This window comes from Hemiscyllium ocellatum, chromosome 31, assembly GCF_020745735.1.
Source record: "Hemiscyllium ocellatum isolate sHemOce1 chromosome 31, sHemOce1.pat.X.cur, whole genome shotgun sequence".
Taxonomy (NCBI): domain Eukaryota; kingdom Metazoa; phylum Chordata; class Chondrichthyes; order Orectolobiformes; family Hemiscylliidae; genus Hemiscyllium; species Hemiscyllium ocellatum.
The window spans coordinates 46,740,695-46,761,769 of record NC_083431.1 but is presented as its reverse complement, the minus strand read 5'-3'; the positions used below and the strand labels follow the sequence as shown (position 1 = coordinate 46,761,769).

Genomic DNA, 21,075 nt, shown 5'->3' with positions numbered 1-21,075 from the left:
AGGCATGTCCCAATAGCAGATAGATCTTGGTGAACAAAAAGAAATAAGGTTGCTGGAGGGACATGATTAAAGTGCCTGTAAATGAGAGTATATTGTAACTAAATCTTGAGCATTCATCTTTTTTCTTAATAAAATGTTTGCCTGCCATTTATTTTGTAATTGCTATAACTTCACTATAATATGTGCAAAAGTCTGCCTTGCCTGCTGGGACAAAAACATCTATTTTGATTGCTCTCTGATTTTGTATATACATGGGTCTATAAATTGACTGAAATGGAACTTGGTTCTCTAAGTAACTTGGTTAAAGTGGGAATACTTGCCTTGAAATGAATAGCTTAAATCTTCACTTAGTGAGTCAGGTTGGAGTGGCTCAGCACATAACTGAGTAGGTTTAATGTATGTGCCGCATATTTGCAGACAATCACGAGAGAGCTGGAGTGTTTAAAGATGCAGGGAAGACAAACTGAGCAGCAGCGGTCTGCATTTAATTAGAATTCAGAGCTATAGAAGGGGAGAATTTTTAAATGCCTTTGGACACTTAAATCAACCCATAATACGTGTTTTGAGATAACTGGTAACGTTCATAGTTTCACTGAAAATTGATTTTGCATTAGAGAATCAAAATGTAGATCAATTTATGTGGAGATTTTCTTGCATTCAGAGGAAGTGAGGGTCGCTGGATTGGCCAGCATTTATTGACCAACCCTACTCACATTTGAAAAGATGGCGTTGAGCTGGTTTCTTAAACTGCTGAAGACTCCGCAGGAAGACACTCAATGCCATTAAGGAAGTGTTCCAGGAGTTTAATCTGTGACACTGAAGGAACGGTGATATCCTTCCAGGCCAGATGGTGAGGGGCTTGGAACGAAGTTTGCAGATGGTGATGTCCCAATGGTTAGCACTACTGTCTCACAGCGTGATGGACCCGGGTTCAAATCCAGTCTCTGGCAACTGTCTGTGTGGAGTTTGCGCCTTCTCCCCACATCTGCGTGGGTTTCCTCCAGGTGCTCCGGTTTCCTCCCACAATCCAAAGATGTGCCGGTTAGGTGAATTGGCCATGCTAAATTGCCCAGAGTGTTCACGCATGTATGGGTTAGTTGCATTGGTCAGAGGTAAATGTAATTTAATAGGTTAGGGGAATGGGTCTGGGTGGATTAATGTTCGGAGGGTCAATGTGGACTTGTTGGGCCAAATGGCCTGATTCCACACTGTAGGGCTTCTACGGCCTTATGATTCTCATGTACCACCAATACCTTTATAGATGGTATTGGTAATAGATTTGGAAGGTTCCCATCTGAGGAGTGTTCGTGAGTTCACACAGCATCTTGCAGATGGTACAACTACTGATACTGAGTGTCAGTAGTGAGAGAATGAATGTTTGTAAATGTAATGCTAATCAAACAAGCTGCTCTTTCCTGAATGGTGTCAAGCTTTCTTGAGTGTTGGTGGGAGCTGCATTCCCTCGGGCATATGGGGAGTATTCCATCATGCTTCTGACTTGTGCATTATAGATGGTGAACAGAGTCAGAAAGTGAGTACCTCACTGTAGGATTCCTAGCCTCTGACATCCTCTTGCAGTCATAGTGTTTATATGGCTCAATGATAATCCTCCAATATGTTGATAGTGGGGTATTTGGGGATGGTAATGCCATTAAATGTTAGATTCTTGCATGTTGGAGATAGTCATTGACTGGAGTTTGTGTGGCTCAAATGTTTCTTGCCACTTGCCAGGCCAAACCTAGATGTCCTCTCGATTTTGTATTTGGACATAGACTGTTTTCGTACCTGACGAGTCATGGATGGTGCTGAGCATTATGCAAGCATCAGCATTATATCCCATGTTTGACCTTGTGATAGAGGGAAAGTCATTGGTGGAGCCGTTGAAACATTTTGGGCTTAGGACATTGCCCTCTCTGGATCTGAGATAACTGACCTACACCAATCACAATCATCTTCTTTTGTGTCGTGGCTCCAACCAGTGGAGAATTTTCCACCTGATTCTCCCTTATTCCAGTTTTGCTCAGGCTTCTTGATATTGAGGGCAGTCACTCTCTCAGTTAAGGGAAAGAGGTCACTGGTGGGAGTGGTCTTTAGGCCCTCAACAGTAGTTATACTCTAGAGTGAGATGTAAATGAAGGTTTGTCGATGAAAAGTGTACAATGTCACCAACATACAGCACCACCTTAAATACAAAGTACCTAGGTAACACAATAAAGAAAAAGTTTCACTACATTACAGATAGCTATGGCTACTGCAGATATATTTGTTGTCACCTTCCACAATTATCTCAGTTCTAGAAGTGTCAAAACAGTTTGGAAACTTACAAATAAACAGCTCTGTTCAGGACAGACTGGAGGGAGAAAGGAAGTTGGAAACTAAATGCCAGTTAATTGAACATCATTCATTGGAGAACTGCAAGAGCCCATAGGTAAGGAGATAGTAGCAGACTATTATACAGTCAGTCAGAGCCAAAATGCTTTTGTGAAAGAGAAATGATATTTGACATGAGGATGTGATAAGCAGGGTGAATAAAGGGGAACAGTAAATAATGTACATTTTGGCATTTCAAAAGGCATTTGAAATGTGCCACGTAAAAAGTTACTGCACAAAATAGAAAATTGCGGGGTTGGATTTCCTATTGAGTGATTGTAAATGTGAGGTGTTGCATGATATGGATCTGCTGGTGTTGGACTGAGGTGAACAAAGTTAAAAAATCACACAACACCAGGTGATAGTCCAACAGGTTTATTTGGAAGTACTAGCTTTCAGAGCGCTGCTCCTTCGTCGGGTAGCTGATGTAGGAGCAGCACTGTGAAAGCTCATACTTCCAAATAAACCTGTTGGACTATCACCTGGTGTTGTGTGATTTTCAGCATTGGCTAAGGCAAACCGAGGCAAGACTAATGGTAGGGCTCTGAGACAAAGTGGCCAAGTGGAGTCGCAGGTAGACAGGGTGGTGAAGAAGGCATTTGGCATGTTTGCCTTCATTGGTCAGAACATTAAGTTTAGGATTTGGGATGTCATTATTGCAGCTGTAGTAGACATTGGAGTGTACAATTCTGGTCCCTCTTCTATAGGAAAATTGTTAAACTGGAGAGTCACAGAAAAGATATACAAGGATGTTGCCAGAGCTGGAGGGCTTGAGCTCCAGGGAGAGGCTGAGTAGGCTGGGGCTTTTTGTTCTGGAAAGTCAGAAGCTGCGGGGTGACCTTACAGAAATTTAGAAAATCATGAGGGAGATAGAGTCAATAGCCAAGGTCTTTTCCCCAGCATGGGGGAGTCCAAAATTAGAGGGCTTAGGTTTAATGTGAGAGGGCAGGAATTTAAAAATGCCTAAGGGGGAACTTTTTCACACAGAAGGTGGTGCATGTATGGAAGAGCTGTCAGAGAAAGTGGTGGGATTGGGTATAATTACAGCATTTAAAAGGCATCTGGACGAGTATATGAATAGGAAGGGGTTAGAGGGATATAGGCCAAATGCTGGTAATTGGGACAAAGTCAGATTGGGATGTCTGCTCAGCACAAACAAGTTGGATCAAAGGATTTGTTTCCAGGCTGTATGATTAGAGGATTCTTTAACAAACTGCAAAGAGAGGTGACATAAATGCATAACTTTCAGGTTGGCAAACTAACTGGTTGAATAGCCTGAACTATCTATATTCATGACATGAGTGAATGAACAGACTGTATGATTTACAAAGATAGATGGGAAAGCAAGCTGTGTGGTTGCAAGGGATATTAGTTGAGTGAGTGAGTGGGGGGGCGGTGGGGGAAGAAATTGAAAGATGAAATGTAATGTAGGAAAGTGTGAGCTTGTTGACTATGGCAGGAAAGGTAGAAAAGCAGAATCTTATTTAAACAGAGAGACTAGCTCAAAGGCATCTCGGTGTTCTTGCACATGAATCATAAATAGTTAGCTTCCAGGCACAGCAAATAATTACAAAGGCAAATAGAATGTTTGCTGCTTTTGTAAGAGAAATGAAGTGGGCACATAGGGAAATCTTGCTCCAACTATGTTAGACTTTAGTGAGACCACACCTGGCTCCTGAAGTACTGTGTAGCTCTGTTGGCTGAATGTTTCTGATACAAAATGTTGCCAAAAGCATGGGTTCAGTTCCTGTACTGGCTGAGATCAGCACAAAGACCTGCCTTCTCCAGCTCGCCACTCACCAGCGGGGTGGTGAGCAGAGCCTAAGGATCACCAGTCATCTCTCTCTAACACAAGACCAGGCCAAGGCCCTCTGGGGCTTTCATTTTCAGTACTCAGTGCAGTTTTGGTCTCCTAACTGATGGATTTCCTTTTGGAGGCAGTTTGAAGCAAGTTCACTGTGCTGATTCAAGGGTGAAGAGGTTGGCTTCAAGAAAAGATTGAGTGCATTGGGCCTATATTTCTTGGAGTCATAGAGATGTACCGCACAGAAACAGACCCTTCGGTCCAACTTGTCCATGCCGACCAGATATCCCAACCCAATCTAGTCCCATTTGCCAGCACTTGGCTCATATCCCTCTAAACCCTTCCTATTCATATACCCATACAGAGATGATCTTATTAAAATGTAAGATTCTAAGGGGGCTTGGTAAGATAGATAGCAAGAAAATGTTTCCACACTCGCGCAATTCTAGAACCACCGAGATGGTATAAAAATAAGGTGCTGCCATTTACGGTGGAGATTCCTTCTCTCAGGGTTGGGGGGTATCATTCATCTTTGGAATTCTCTCTGCCAACAAGTAATAGAGGCAATAAGACTTAGGCCATTTGGTTCATCAAATCTGCTTCACTATTCAATAGGTTCATGGCTAATATAATAATCCTCAATTCCACTTTCCTGCCTTTTACCCACACCATCTCATCTCTGTCCTAAATGGACAACCCCTTTCTCTGAGATTATGCCATCTGGACTCTTGTCCTAGACCCTCCCATAATGGGAAGCAGCCTCTTCAAATCTACCCTGTCAAGTTTCACCTAGGTTGCCTCTCATTCTTCTAAACTCCAATGAATACCGGCCCAACCTACTCAGCCTCTCCCCTTAAGAAAATCCCTCACCTCCTGGAATCAATCTGATAAACTTTCAATGTATTAACATCAATGCCAATAGATGTATCTTAAGATAAGGAGACCAAAACTGTTCACGGTATTCTAGGTATGGTCTGTCTGGTGCCTCGTAGAGTTTTAGCAAAACTTCCCGATTTTTATCCTGCAAAGCCTTTGAAACAAAGGCCTCTGTTCCATTTGCCTGTCGTATTCCCTGCTGCACTTGGGTGCAAACTTATTATAATTCTTGCATTATGATCCCCAGATCATGCAGTGCTGGAACTTTCTGCTATTGAGTCTGGTCATTGAGTGTTTTCACAGCTGAGTTATGCAGATTTTTAATTAGTAAGGTTGTCATGGTCATGGGAGAAGCAAGAAAGTGAACTGTGGGTTATTGTCTTGTTGAATTGCTGAATAGGTTCAAGGACCAAACTGCCTTACTCCAGCTTTTAGTGATGTTGTTCTGTTGCAACTTTTAGTGAATGGTGCAAAAGCTTGGACATTTTTAGAAGCAGGCCACTTACTGAAGTCTAGTAAAGAATACATTTTCTGTAAACATTGATTTATTTTGGCACGCAGGTTCGACTTTTGAAGTCTTGCACCTGCCAGACTCTAAAATTCACTTTTAGAATTCTATAGGTACCAAACGTTCTTTTAAAAATCAAAACCAGAGGGTCACTGCCCTGAAACATGGAATTTGCAATTGATCACTCGTATTTTATTTGACATCAGGAGTCATAATCCACTACAGTTGGCTGTTTATTCCACTACTCAGAAATATCTGGCCAATAGCCAAGTTAGCAACTAAACATCGGTTATTTTTCTAACAGTCGGTTACCTGCACCTAACCTTATGTTTTGCCAGTGACAGTTTGCATGGTACACTCTTGTGTGCAAATCTCTGCACCCTATTTGAATCTGACTTGCTTGTGTGACCTCTGAAATACAACCGAACAGGCCAGGAACGTAATGATCAAAAACAGCAATAAAAGTTCAGTAAGAAATGAAGTCCAAAGGACATTTGAAAATAACCAAGCCATAGAGCGATCTCGAGAAGTAGCAACCAATTGAAGAAATGATGTAAGCAGTATTTTGCTCACCAGTACCGTGGTATTTTTTCTTTACAGACATGGTATCCAGTAAATTGCAGAATAGCAATGTGTTTACCATTGCAAAGAGGAATGTGGAAGGCCAGGACATGTTGTACCAATCCTTGAAGCTAACCAATGGGATCTGGATGTTGGCAGAGTTACGCATTCAACCTGGAAACCCTAACTATACGGTAAGGTCATGCACCAAAAGTCAAGAGTTTTCGATGAAATAATAATGTACTGGCATTAGAGCTCCAATGCCTGAGTGAAACCTAGCGTACTTTAACTGGCGTTGAGGACTCCACAACGTATCTTCATTATCCCTGCGGAAGGCAGATGAACTCAGGGCATGGTTAGGAACATGGGACTGGGATATCATAGCAATTACAGAAACATGGTTCAGGGATGGGCAGGACTGGCAGCTTCATGTTCCAGGATACAAATGGTCCAGGAAGGACAGAAAGGGAGGCAAGAGAGGAGGGGGAGTGACGTTTTTGATAAGGGATAGCATTACAGCTGTGCTGAGGGAGGAAATACCTGGAAATACATCCAGGGAAGTTATTTGGGTGGAACTGAGAAATAAGAAAGGGATGATCACTTTATTGGGATTGTATTATAGACCCCCTAATAGTCAGAGGGAAATTGAGAAACAAACTTGTGAGGAGATCTCAGCTATCTGTAAGAATAATAGGGTATGGTAGGGGATTTTAACTTTCCGAACATAGACTGGGACTGCCATAGTGTTAAAGGTTTAGATGGAGAGAAATTTGTTAAGTGTGTACAAGACAATTTTCTGATTCAGTATGTAGATGTACCTACTAGAGAAGGTGCAAAACTTGACCTACTCATGGGAAATAAGGCAGGGCAGGTGACTGAGGTGTCAGTGGGGGAGCACTTTGGGGCCAGCGACCATAATTCTATTAGATTTAAAATAGTGATGGAAAAGGATAGACCAGATCTAAAAGTTGAAGTTCAGAGAAGGTATATTCCTGTCAGGGTGAAAGGAAAGGCTGGAGGTATAGGGAATGCTGGATGACTAAAGAAATTAAGGGTTTGGTTAAGAAAAAGAAGGAAGCATATGTCAGGTACAGACAGGATAGATCGAGTGAATCCTTCGAAGAGTATAAAGGCAGTAGGAGTATACTTAAGAGGGAAATCGGGAGGGCAAAATCGGGACATGAGATAGTTTTGGCAAATAGAATTAAGGAGAATCCAAGGGGTTTTTACAAATACATTAAGGACGAAAGGGTAACTAGAGAGAGAATAGGGCCCCTCAAAGATCAGCAAGGTGGTCTTTATGGAGCCGCAGAAAATGGGGGAGATACTAAATGAGTATTTTGCATCAATAGTTACTGTGGAAAAGGATATGGGAGGTATAGAGAGTAGCAAAATAGATGGTGACACCTTGCAACATGTCCATATTAGAGAGGAGGAAGTGCTGGATGTCCTGAAACGCATAAAAGTGGATAAATCCCCAGGACCTGATCAGGTGTAACCTAGAACTCTCTGGGAAGTTAGAGAAGTGATTGCTGGGCCTCTTGCCGAGATATTTGTATCATCGATAGTCACAGGTGAGGTGCCAGAAGACTGGAAATTGGCTAATGTGGTGCCACTGTTTAAGGAAGGCGGTAAAGACAAGCCAGGGAACTATAGACCAGTGAGTCTGACCTCGGTGGTGGGCAAGTTGTTGGAGGGAATCCTGAGGGACAGGATGTACGTGTGTTTGGAAAGGCAAGGACTGATTCGGGATAGTCAACATGGCTTTGTGCATGGGAAAGCATGTCTCACAAACTTGATTGAGTTTTTTGAAGAAGTAACAGAGAAGATTAATGAGGGCAGAGCAGTAGATGTGATCTATATGGACTTCAGTAAGGGTTCAACAAGGTTCCCCATGGGAGACTGGTTAGCAAGGTTAGATCTCACCGAATACAGAACTGGCTCAAAGGTAGAAGACAGGGTGGTGATGGAGGATTGTTTTTCAGACTGGAGGCCTGTGATCAGTGGAGTGCCACAAGGATCAGTGCTGGGTCTCTACTTTTTGACATTTACATAAATGATTTGGATGTGAGCATAAGAGGTGCAGTTTGCAGATGACAACAAAATTGGAGGTGTAGTGGACAGCGAAGAAGGTTACCTCAGATTACAACAGGATCTTGATCAGATGGGCCAATGGGCTGAGTAGTGGCAGATGGAGTTTAATTCAGATAAATGCGAGGTGCTGCATTTTGGGAAAGCAAATCTTAGCAGGACTTATACACTTAATGGTAAGGTCCTAGGGAGTGTTGCTGAACAAAGAGACCTTGGAGTGCAGGTTCATAGCTCCTTGAAAGTGGAGTCGCAGATAGATAGGATAGTGAAGAAGGCGTTTGGTATGCTTTCTTTTATTGATCAGAGTATTGAGTACAGGAGTTGGGAGGTCATGTTGCGGCTGTACAGGACATTGGTTAGGCCACTGTTGGAATATTGCGTGCAATTCTGGTCTTCTTCCTATCAGAAAGATGTGAAACTTGAAAAGGTTCAGGAAAGATTTACAAGGATGATGCTAGGGTTGGAGGATCTGAGCTACAGGGAGAGGCTGAACAGGCTGCGGCTGTTTTCCCTGGAGCGTCGGAGGCTGAGGGGTGACCTTACAGAGGTTTACAAAATTATGAGGGGCGTGGATAGGATAAATAGACAAAGTCTTTTCCCTGGGATTGGGGAGTCCAGAACTAGAGGGCATAGGTTTAGGGTGAGAGGGGAAAGATATAAAAGAGACCTTAGGGGTAACTTTTTCACGCAGAGGATGGTACTGAGGGTGTATGGAATGAGCTGCCAGAGGATGTGGTGGAGGCTGGTATAATTGCAACATTTAGAAGGCACTTGGGTGGGTATATGAATAGAAAGGGTTTGGAGGGATATGGGCCGGATGCTGGCAGGTGGGACTAGATTGGGTTGGGATATCTGGTTGGCATGGACAGGTTGGACTGAAGGGTCTGTTTCTGTGCTGTACATTTCTATGACTCTCATTTACTGAACTGAGCATAAGGAAAGCTGTATGGAAAATCAAGTTATGGTGGATTGCAAGGTGTTAGGGTGACGGTGGAATGGTGGTAATGCGTGTTGAATAATGTGCAGAGTTCAGGGAGATGTATCTTATTAATTTCTCTTTGCCTGATTGTCTGTCTCAATGGTGGAAAAAGTTGACTGATAGTAGATTATCTTGTGTTGTAACGGTGTCCTGAAACACAATCTTCAAGGCTGTTGAGAACATGAGCCCAGCCATTGTTACAGGAATAATGAGAATGGCTATATTAATTTATTTGCATTGCAAAATACCCACAAAGCATTGACTAGGTATCTAGACTTGTTCATTATTTTCTAATTACTGCATTCGCTTAACTGTTATTGCAGTGTACTTTGGAGATTAGCTGTGAAGTGCTGCTGGCTTTCAATTTTGTAGAATTATAGAATTCTTACAGTGTGGATACAGGCCTATCGGCCAAATTTGTCCAAACCAACCCCCCTGAAGAGCATCCCACCCATACCCATCCCCCTACCCTATTCCCGTAACCGTGCATTTTCCATGGCTGATCCACCTAACCTGCATATCACTGAACACTATTGGCAATTTAGCATGGCCAATTCACCTAACCTTCTCATCTGGGACGAAACCAACACACCGGTTGGAAACCCACACAGTCACACAGAGAATGTGCACACTCCACACAGCCTCTAAGGGTGAAATTGAACCCAGCTTCCTGGGGGTGCTGTCAGGGAGCAACTGATCACTGTGCCACCCTTTTAGTTTTTTTCCCCCACTCCCTCTCTCTCTGTCTCTGTCTCCCTCTCCCTCACTGTCTGTCTCTCCGTCTTCCCCCTCACACTGTCTCTCTCTCCCTCTTCCCCCTCACACTCCCTGTCTCCCTCTCCCTCTGTGTCTCTGGCCCTGACTCCACTACCAGGTGCTATGTTGTGTGTGCCTTCCTGAGTCCTGGTTCCAGGCAGAGCCCCTCAAGTCTCTCTCTGCTGCTAGAGTGAGAAGACAGCACATTAGATTGAAACTGTTTTGCTATTTTTGCATTTGCCGAGGGTATGTTTAAGAGATGCTGCTATACTGGAACAGCTGAGGAGTATTGGTTAAATAAAATATTATTCTGTTAAGTATTCGGATTCCCTTTTTTTCGTTTGTAATATAACTGTGGTATAAGGATGAAGTGTGTTTGCTTAAAGCCTAACAGTTTAACCAATCAAATCACATCTAGGAGGCTGCACTTTAAATCAGGTCGGTAAAAACAATGACTGCAGATGCTGGAAACCAGATTCTGGATTAGTGGTGCTGGAAGAGCACAGCAGTTCAGGCAGCATCCAACGAGCAGCGAAATCGATGTTTCGGGCAAAAGCCCTTCATCAGGAATAAAGGCAGAGAGCCTGAAGCATGGAGAGATAAGCTAGAGGAGGGTGGGGGTGGGGAGAAAGTAGCATAGAGTACAATGGGTGAGTGGGGGAGGGGATGAAGGTGATAGGTCAGGGAGGAGAGGGTGGGGTGGATAGGTGGAAAAGAAGATAGACAGGTAGGACAAGTCATGGGGACAGTGCTGAGCTGGAAGTTTGGAACTAGGGTGAGGTGGGGGAAGGGGAAATGAGGAAACTTGAAGTCCACATGATGCCCTGGGGTTGAAGTGTTCTGAGGCGGAAGATGAGGCGTTCTTCCTCCAGGCGTCTGGTAGTGAGGGAGCGGCGGAGAAGCAGGCCCAGGACCTCCATGTCCTCGGCAGAGTGGGAAGGGGGAGTTGAAATGTTGGGTCACAGGGCAGTGTGGTTGATTGGTGCGGGTGTCCCAGAGATGTTCCCTAAAATGCTCTGCTAGGAGGCGCCCAGTCTCCCCAATGTAGAGGAGACCACATCAGGAGCAACGGATACAATAAATGATATTAGTGGATGTGCAGGTAAAACTTTGATGGATGTGGAAGGCTCCTTTAGGGCCTTGGATGGAGGTGAGGGAGGAGGTGTGGGCACAGGTTTTGCAGTTCCTGCGGTGGCAGGGGAAAGTGCCAGGATGGGAGGGTGGGTTGTAAGGGGGGCGTGGACCTGACCAGGTAGTCACGGAGGGAACGGTCTTTGCGGAAGGCGGAAAGGGGTGGGGAGGGAAATATATCCCTGGTGGTGGGGTCTTTTTGGAGGTGGCAGAAATGTCGGCGGATGATTTGGTTTATGCGAAATGAAAGTTAGGATCTAAGCTATCTCCTTGATGTGTTGTGAGGGAGTTTGGTCTGGTCTGGTCCATAACAAACAGATTGCCTGATCCCTGTCACATTGCTGTACTTAGAACCTTACTGTGTGTAAATTGATTGTCTTGTTTCCCTGAAGAAGGGCTCATGCCCGAAACATCGAATCTCCTGCTCCTTGAATGCTGCCTGACCTGCTGCGCTTTTCCAGCAACATATTTTCAGCTCTGGTCTCCAGCATCTGCAGACCTCACTTTCTCCTGTCTTGTTTCCCTGCATTACAACAGTGATGAGTGAAAGTATTAGATTGGTGAGGTAGTTGGGCTATTCTATGGTTGTGAAAGGAGCAATTAATATGCAATTCTTCTTCCATTTCTCACAGGAGCTACCCTGTGGATCCATGTGTAATGACCAGTAAATGTCAAATTAAGGCTTGCCAAATTATCAACTTGGCACTGCGGCCGCAGAATATCAGCACAATCTGGAAGTTGTACTGGCTGATCTGATGAGGGCACTTATGGATCTTTATTTTAGTACTGGCAGATTCAGTGATTATTAATTCCAGTCAACTCCCATTAGGTTCCAGTGGAGCATATTCGATTAGAGCTATTAATTCTGTTTCGCTTTACAAATGCTGCCTGGCCTGTTGAGTTTCCCAGCTTATTTTGTTTTTGTATTAAGTATAATGTTTATCCTGAGCAGGGGAACTTTACAGATATTTCAGAGTTCATTATGTATTACTTAAACCTCAGCAATTTAACCGGGTTCCTCATTCAGGGAAGGATCAAAATGGTAACAATGTGGCCGAATATGAGAGAATTCACCTGGGAAATATAGATGAAAGTGTACTGATTTCCATATCACTAAGTGGGAACATTGTCAAAAGTCACTGCTTCAAAGAGAAAAGTTACACATGCAAAGTTCTATAGTTTGACATCTCAGCACTCAAGCCTTTTTGCAAAGTGCCAATCTGTAGTTGCAGTCGTTTCACAGCACAGTGCCTTTTCTTTATCCGTGCATGCAGGCTTGACTCATCTGACTACCTTGTCAAACTAACACGCACTCCATAAAGTTCAGATCTTGAATGAATTATGCAAATTCCAGATCACAGTGTGCAAAGCCCGTCAGAAAAGTTTTCTGCTTCTGGATGGCTTCTAATGCAGAAAGATCTGACCTCCTCCCCCACCCACGGCAAATATTGACATAGATTTAGCCCAACATTAACAGCACTGCATGACTTTCCTGTCACCTGCAAAAGATATTATTTGGCTACTTGTTTGTATTCAGTTTTGGGTAGCAATATCAGGAAAGATGTATTGGTCCGAGAGGAGTTGCAGTGTTATTTGCCAGATTTATACCAGGGCTTTAAAGCATTGAATTGAGGGAAGATTGTAGAAAGCTAGCTTTTATTCCTTGAGTTTAGAATGTTGAGGGATGATCTCTTCAGGGAAGCACAACCTTAACATTAGAACCAGGCCATATGGAAGTGAAATCAAGAATCATTGCTGATTCTCATAATCAACTAGGAGCCAGTGAGGACTGCCGATGCTAGAGATCAGAGTCGAAGAGTGTGGTGCTGGAAAAACACAACAAGCCAGGCAGCATCCGAGGAGCAGGAGAGTTGACGTTTCAAGCATAAGCTCTTCATCAGGAATGATTGGGTGGCCCAAGGGGCCTGAGAGATAAATGGGAGGGAGGTGGGGCTGGGGGAGGAAGGTATCTGGGAATGTGATAGATGGATGAGGGTGGGTGTGAAGGTGATAGGTCGGAGAGGAGGGTAGAGTGGTTGGGTGGGAAGGAAGATGGACAGGTAGGACAGATCAAGAAGGCAGTGCCAAGTTGGAAGGTATGCAATGTAAGTTGGAAATCTGGAACTTGCTTCCAGTGGATCCTTGACAATTGAATTTTTGAAGACTGAGAATGATCGATTCTTGTTTGGTAAGAGTATCGAGGAATTTGGAGTAAAAATGGTGGTTAAGTGCTATGTTTTATAAGATTGTCATGTTTGGGACTATGTTTTAATGGACGATAAAATGGAGGATTGACGGGACAGGATAAAACTATTTGCTCAGATCAGATAATGTAAGATCAAAAAAACTGGTAAAACTTCAGAAGGCCAGGCCCGCACTTGGAAAAAGAAACAAAGATCTGATTTGATTTCAGATCAAAAGCTTTCTGTTTGAGCCTAATGGAAGATGACTGGAATTAATAATAATTGAATTTTCCAGTACCACAGTAAAGATCCATAAATACCCTCAATACAACAGCAGATTTCCTTCCCTAAAGTGATTAGTTTTTAATGATAATTGATGATTGATGATTGTTTCTTGGTCATCATTGTGGGCACCAGCTTTCAATTCCAGATTTGAATAAGACAATTGCCACGGTAGGATTTGTTTTATTACTCCACTGACAGTATCACTACACCGCTACCACCTCAGCTAATTTTAGTGACAAAATCCTTAAAGTTGTAAACTTTCGCAGCTGGAATTAAAGCTCTTTTATTTCAAAGATCTAGCCAATGATTTTCATCCAACAGCAGCTCCAATCCTCCCAAGTTCCACAAACTTGGCCTTCACTAAAATTACTGTCTTCTCCAGAACCTCTACAGCACTATTCTGTCTCAATGGCATTCATCCGCAAAGGTTACTGTTCTCAGAATCCTCTCATAATCTTGTGCACTGTGTAGTTGAGTTTGATCAGACAATTCCGTTAAGTAACCGAAGCAGTAACATTATTTCTGTCTATTGCCAGCTCTTGGATTCGGTCTTTGTTTTTTTCACCTTACCACTCAGCAGAGTGATCTGAACTCAGATGGTTCTCTGTCTGTTATCTGGTTTCAACTGGTTGCAGTTTCCCCAGAAACCTCAAGTTTCAGGCTGTCTCTCAACTAGAGTCTGATTCAGAAAGTGCAAGCTTTGAAACCAGGGTCAGTGCACTCATTAGATAATTCAACAATTAATCTGGTCAGACAGTACCCCTGTTCCTCTTCCTCCTGTCCTGCAAATTGCAAATTCCATCATGTGATGTAATTGTAAAAATGCAACAAGTGAAAATTTACCTCCGTGACCTCAGTGGCAGAAGTTCTCAACAACGTGGGGTACAGTCCCATTATTTGGAGAGATTCTTTTCCCTGGAAAATGGAGAAAGTTATTGAATCTGGAGCTTTGCAAGTGAGAAGTGGAAAATATGCCATTGAAAAGCAGCAACTGTGTAAACAAGTTTATCCCAGCTTTGATTACTTTCTGAAGGATGACTAATTATAATGCAGTAACACAGATGGGATCACATTTGTGACATTTCACAAAGTTTTATTTCACAGGTTCAAATAGAGCTCATAGTGCATTTGATTTCCGAACTGTTCTCAGTTCAACCTGTTCTTCTGGCACAGGTGGGGTTTGAACCCAGGTCTCTTGGTCAGAGGTAGGGACACTACCACTGCATCACCAGTGGCTTGCATGATTATATAATCCATTTGGAAATCATGTCCAATTAAGTTCATTGCTTTTCATTGGGATCTTACTTCGCTACTCATGTACGAACTGTTCAATCTTCTGGGACTGCGAAGACTTTTCTTTCTTCTAACATGGAAGAGCGAGGGGGATCTCATAGAAACATATAAAATCCTAGTGGGACTGGACACGCAAGATGTGGGAAGAATGTTCCTGATGTTGGGGAAGTCCAGAACTAGGAGGTCACTGTCTAAGAATAAGGGGTAAGCCATTCAAGACTAAGATGGGGATGAATTTCTTCACTCAGACAGTTGTGAACCTGTGGAATTCTCTCCCAAAGAAAGCTGTTTGGGCCAGTCCATTAGATCTATTCAAGAGGGAGCAGACACTGCCCTTGCTGCAAAAGAGACCAACGCTTATGGCGAGAAAATGGGAGTGGGAGACTGAGATTGTACGATCAGCCGCGACCATATTGAATGGTGGTACAGGCTCAAAGGGCTGAATGGCCTTCTCCTGCATCTATTTTCAACGCTTCTGTGTTTGCTTGGAAAACTGCAGTGTTAGCTTTTTGTCCAAACTCTGAGTAATTAATTGTGAGCCGTGTTGCAGACCAATCCTGTATTTTGTGATATATTCAAATAGGTCTCTGTTTTCAACCAAATGATGGTTCCCTAACTCTTTGTTTAAGATTTGTTTTATCTGCTGGTACCTGGTTCAAAGTTTGACCATGAATTCCATGAAAATTGTCTAAATAATGTGGACAGCTCAAGAAGCAAATTTAAAACACTTACATTTCTTGATTTCTTTTGGGACTCTGTTGATGCAGTGGTAGTGCCTCTCCTTCTGGGCTAGAAGATCTGGGTTCAAGTTCTATCTGCTCCAAAAGTATGCATTAACATCCCTGAGCAGGTGTATTAGAAAATATCTATCTTGATTTCAGAAGTTAATTGATGGACAAAACATAAGTAGTGAAGATGATCTTTGGTGGCATTTTGCACAGTTATTTTCTTACAGAGTGGAGGCTTGGAAAATAAATCTGTTTTTTCAGGTTATTGTTCAGTCTGCCACACTCTGAATCATCTTCCAATTTATGGTATTTGCGATGTCACTTTAACTGATGTTCACACTGTAATCATTGCTGCTGTTTTGACTGTTGTACCCATGCTCGGCTTTGACATCTGGCCCCACAGCGTCTCCCACTCGTTCCACTCAAAATTTATTTCTCAGAATGCTGGGTCAGTTGAAATATCCAGTTTTAAGAGCCAGAGAAAAATCTCGCAATGCTTAAATAAATGCATTTACAATTCTAATGAGTAGAGTTTGTGGAAAATACATTATGCATGAAACTGCAGAACTTAACCAAAAGTACATTTTCCTGGAAATCATTATAATGAGTGTTGTTCAATGATAATAAGATTTGAGATGCCTTGCAGGGGGAATGTGAGTGATGGATTTGGGAAACATGGAGAGAAACTACAGGAACTAGTGTTGGTTGCAGTATTAATTGAATAGACTGCCTCATCTGTCTTAGCTACCTGATGATTAGAAGGGAGCGCCGTGTTAGAGTTCTCCTGCATGGAGTTTAAAATAAGGACTAAAGATTTACCACTGATATCATTTCTGTATATCTTCTGGAATGATAACTGGGAGAGAGCCACAGAAGGAACCTCAGGCTTTTATCTCTGGGAAACGACTTGCTATGCTTGGAAACCAAGTGAGGGGAAAAGAATAAATCCTTTCAGATTTATCATTAGGGTCTTCATTCAGTAAATGGGAACGTGCCTCTCTCTATACCTTCTCTATAAAGAATACTGGTGGTTCATTTGACAAAAATGTTTAATGTACTGAATGCATTGAAGAGTGAATTGTATTGGCTCTGTGCCAGTATATCAAAAGATGCTTTGGAAACTGAACCAAACTTAAATCCAAAACAGTGTAAACTGTCCATTTTTGGCTTCTGTTCAAAAGCTCAGATATGGTTTTTGAAACTTCATACTGACCCATATTAACATTAAAACCAAATATTTTTTAGTGTGTGGAATCCATTTTTAGCAGCTGCCTAGCAGTGTGCATAATTCCACAATGAATGCAGCTGGACGTATATACTTGGTGTCCTCTGGTACTTCCTTCGTTCTAAAGTACATTTGTTTCTCTAATTGTCAATATTGGGGTAAAATGCTGAATAGCTGGCCAATTTGTGCTTAATGGTAAATGTGCTTTTGATTTTTTTTTAAGAAAGGGTATGAGAGAATGCAACGGGTCAAAGAGCCAATCTTCCACCTATGTTTAATCTAATCCAGATGGCATATTTTTCCATCAATTCGTTGATGAGGTCCAATTCCTTCCATACCTGGGACCGTATCATTAAATGATTCCTTATCTGTCACTAATCGATAATAGCGCTCCAAAGAGCTGCAGATTGGGAAATGTGGAAAGAAATGTCAGGTTGATGCATTGGGAAGTGCCCTTCTGAAGTGCACGAAGAAGGTTGAACAGAAGCAGCTTTACAGTTCATCAGGTTGTATTGATTTTGACAGTGAGGTGTTGAAGTGGGAAGAATTGAGTTTTTCTCTGCACTAATATCCTTCAGCTGGCAGAACACCCCTTCATTTATGAAAAGTTGCGCTCTATTTTAGGTGATTTGAATGGTTTCACGTGTGGTCCTCACTATAGCCAGGGAATACAAAGCAGGAAGTTCCCATGTCCTGTCCATAATATATGCTGAGCTAACAAACATTTCATGGTCAGGATATTGTATAGTATGTTGCATAATCTGAGCATTTTGTTACTTTGCCATCTTTGTTGGGGATGTGTAATTGAAGGTAATTCAATAGTGAAATGAAAACAAAGTGCCAAAGAAACTCAGCAGGTCTGGCAACATCTATGGAGGAGAGAAATAGAGTATTGAGTCCAGTGTAATTCACTCTGACGAATCTGGTAATTCTCCAGGTTGCAGAAGTGCGCTAAGTTGAGGTCATGGCAAATCTGAAGCTAATTCAGAGATCTGGCAACCCAAGAAGGTTCACATAGAGTCCACCGCGTCACAGAGAGGTACAGCATAGAAACAGACCCTTCAGTCCAACCCGTCCATGACAACCAAATATCCCAACCCAATCTAGTCCCACCTGCCAGCCCTTGGCCCATATCCGTCCAAATCCTTCCCAGTCATCTACCCATCCAGTTGCCTTTTCAATGTTGCAATTGTACCAGCCTCCACCACTTCCTCTGGCAGCTCATTCCATACATGTACCATTCACTGAGTGAGGAAGTTTCCCCATAGGTCTCTTTTTATATCTTTCTCCTATCACCATAAACCTGTGCCCCCTAGTTCTGGACTCCCCCATCCCAGGGAAACGACTTTGTCTATTTATCCTATCCATGCCCCTCATAATTTTGTAAACCTTTATAAGGTCACCCCTCAGCCTCCGATGCTCCAGGGAAAACAGCCCCAGCCTGTTCAGCCTCTCCCTATAGCTCAAATCCTCCAACCCTGGCAACATCCTTGTAAATCTTTCCTGAACCCTTTCAAGTTTCACAACATCTTCCTGATAGGAAGGAGACCAGAACTGCATGCAGTATTCCAACAGTGGCCTAACCAATGTCCTGTACAGCCGCAACATGACCTCCCAACTCCTATACTCAATACTCTGACCAATAAAGGACCACACACCACATGATAAATGTGGAAACAGAAATGGGTGTTAGCGAGGAGAAAGATGAAGAGTTCGGTTGGCTCAGAAGGCAGGAGCTAATTCCAGCACTAATTGTAGAAACAAAAGTCAGTGATATGCAGCTTGCTTTGTTGATAGCTTGCAGACACTTATTGTAAGGCACTGAAAGATATCTAGCTCCTCCAACATTGGGTTAATGCGTTCAGATCCGGGATGAAAGCTTACATTGATGATGAATTGAGATTTTAAAATTATATATGCACTGTTTTGTTCCTGGCTTGGTCTTGGAATTTTGAGTGTGCTTACTTTGTTTATGTTAATAATGATTTAGGAGTAGATGGGGAGGAGGAGGAGACCTGTGTTACAAGGTTATGTAGGGAGGCCTTCAATTTGCTTTGGGCTTCCCAGAGTCCTAGCTTTTAGTGTCAAAATGTAGCCAAAAATATCAAAATGTTATCCTCATCACAGATCATGATGTCACCTGGACAGGGACTTAAAATGATTTCCTCCATTTGCTTTAAATATTAACATAAAATGATTTTTAAAAAACACAGGAGTAGATCAAGCTTTTTTTTTAAATTAGATTGTGATTTATCTATATCTTCACTCTATTTCCCTGCAATGGTTCTATATACCATAACACTTATCCCTAACAAAATCTCCCAAGTTTAAAGGTTGTAATTAACCCCCAGTCTTCATAGCTTGTGGGCGATAGGGCAGGAAGAGAGTTCCAGAAATCCATTACTTTGTATGCATCATCATTCCTGACATTGTTTTGGGTTATAGTAGGAAAATAACTTGCACCTCCTGTAAGTGCTGTGGTTTGATAAGATTGATAAAGTCACATATCGCTGGATAATGAGAATCCAACTGAGTTAATTGAGCAGAGATTTGGGGCTACTAATACACCAACCACTAAATATCACTCAGTAGTGCCTTTGGTTCTGGCTTTTTGCTTTGCTATATGGGGTCACCACAATGCTGGTTTATAACCTTCCTGTCAGCAATTAGTCTTGAGTTTGGCAGCTAATTCTTACAGTCAGATGCCCTTTCTAGCAAGGGAGGCCTGACAAAAATGCAAACCAACCAGCAGGGTTTATTTCTAGAAGGGTAAAATTGAAGGGTAGAGAAATAATGCTAAATTATATCGAACCTTTGTTAGACCACATAGGAATACTGTAAGAAAATCTAGTCACCATATTACATAAGGGATATTGAGGTCCTGATAATGGTGCGGAAAGGATTTATAACAGTAATACAAGAATTGCGACCAGTCAGGAGAGGATCATTCTCTTGAAAAGAAAAAGCTGAAAGTAGATGCAGTAGTGCTCTTGACAATTTCAGAATGGTTTTGTCAGTGTAAATGCACAGAGAATTTCTACTTGTGGGAAAGAGCAACTAGAGGTTATCAATGTAAGAGGGTCACTAAGAAAGTCAATAGGAAATTCAGAAGAATCATCTTAACCCAAAGAGTGGCACACATGGCTACCATAGGGAGCAGTTGAGGTGAGTTGTACAGGTATATTTATAGGAAAGCTGGGTAAGTATGAAGGAGAAAAGAATCTGAGGTTATTCTGATGGAGTTAAGTAAGGATGGATGAAAGTAAAGCTGGAATTGAACCCAGATTAATTGGACCAAATGGCCTGTCTCGAGTGCTGTATGTTTTATGCAATCCTAAATATGCAATTGTTGAATTATCCAACTTTAAATTTAAGGTTATATGACACTTTTATTCTGAACTATCCAGAAAAAAAAAGGCTTCACTCCATCTACTTGATTAAATCCCTTTAATCATGTTACATTAGACCTACATTCTCAGTACTCTGTGGGAAAATGTTTCACCAACGTAGATTTAAAATGATTAGATCATTAAAAGTTGTTACGAGTTTGAGACCAAGTTTATCTCCAGGCTCTCCAGAAAATTGCCCTATTTAATGGCCCAGAATTTGTTGCTAAACTAGCAGCAAGTTTAATATTGCTTATTAATACGTTTATTCAGCAGTTTGTGGTAAAGAAGAGGGAGCTTGTGAATTATTCATCTCAACAAGTTGCTGGATGATTTTGCCCCAGACCTACCTTAGCTTCATGAAACCTTCCCTTATTTTTAAGAACTTGTTGGTTTGTACATTATATTCACTGAACTGTTAAGTCTCATTATTGCAACGTTGAATAGAGCATAGAGATGTATAGCATGGAAACAGACCCTTCGATCCAACTTGTCCATGCTGACCAGATATCCTACTCTAGTCTGGTCCCATTTGCCAGCGGTTGACCCATATTCCTGTAAACCCTTCCTGTTCATATACCTATCCAGATGCCTTTTAAGTGTTGTAATTGTACCAGCCTCCACCACTTCCTCTGACAGCTCATTCCATACACGCACCACCCTCTGTGTGAAAAGTTTGCCCCTTAGGTCTCTTTTATATCTTCCCCTCTCACCCTAAACCTAGGTCCTCTAGTTCTGGACTGCCACAACCCCAGGGAAAAGATTTTGGCCATGCCCCTCATGATTTATAAACCTCCGACGATCCAGGGAAAACAGCCTCAGCCTTTTTCAGCCTCTCCCTATATCTCAAAGCCTCCAGCCCTGGCAACAGTCTTGTACATCTTTTCTGAACCCTTTAA

General features: G+C 42.3%; 1 protein-coding gene across 2 annotated transcripts in view; it reads left to right on the top strand.

The window, feature by feature from the left end:
• ap2b1 (adaptor related protein complex 2 subunit beta 1) overlaps positions 1-21,075 on the top strand; it is a 313,188-nt gene that overhangs the window by 267,256 nt on the left and 24,857 nt on the right. For both annotated transcript variants that reach the window (XM_060848300.1, XM_060848299.1), the window contains one exon: positions 6,159-6,313. In XM_060848300.1, the coding sequence (XP_060704283.1) occupies positions 6,159-6,313 (155 nt within the window). The remainder of the gene's footprint in view (positions 1-6,158; positions 6,314-21,075) is intronic.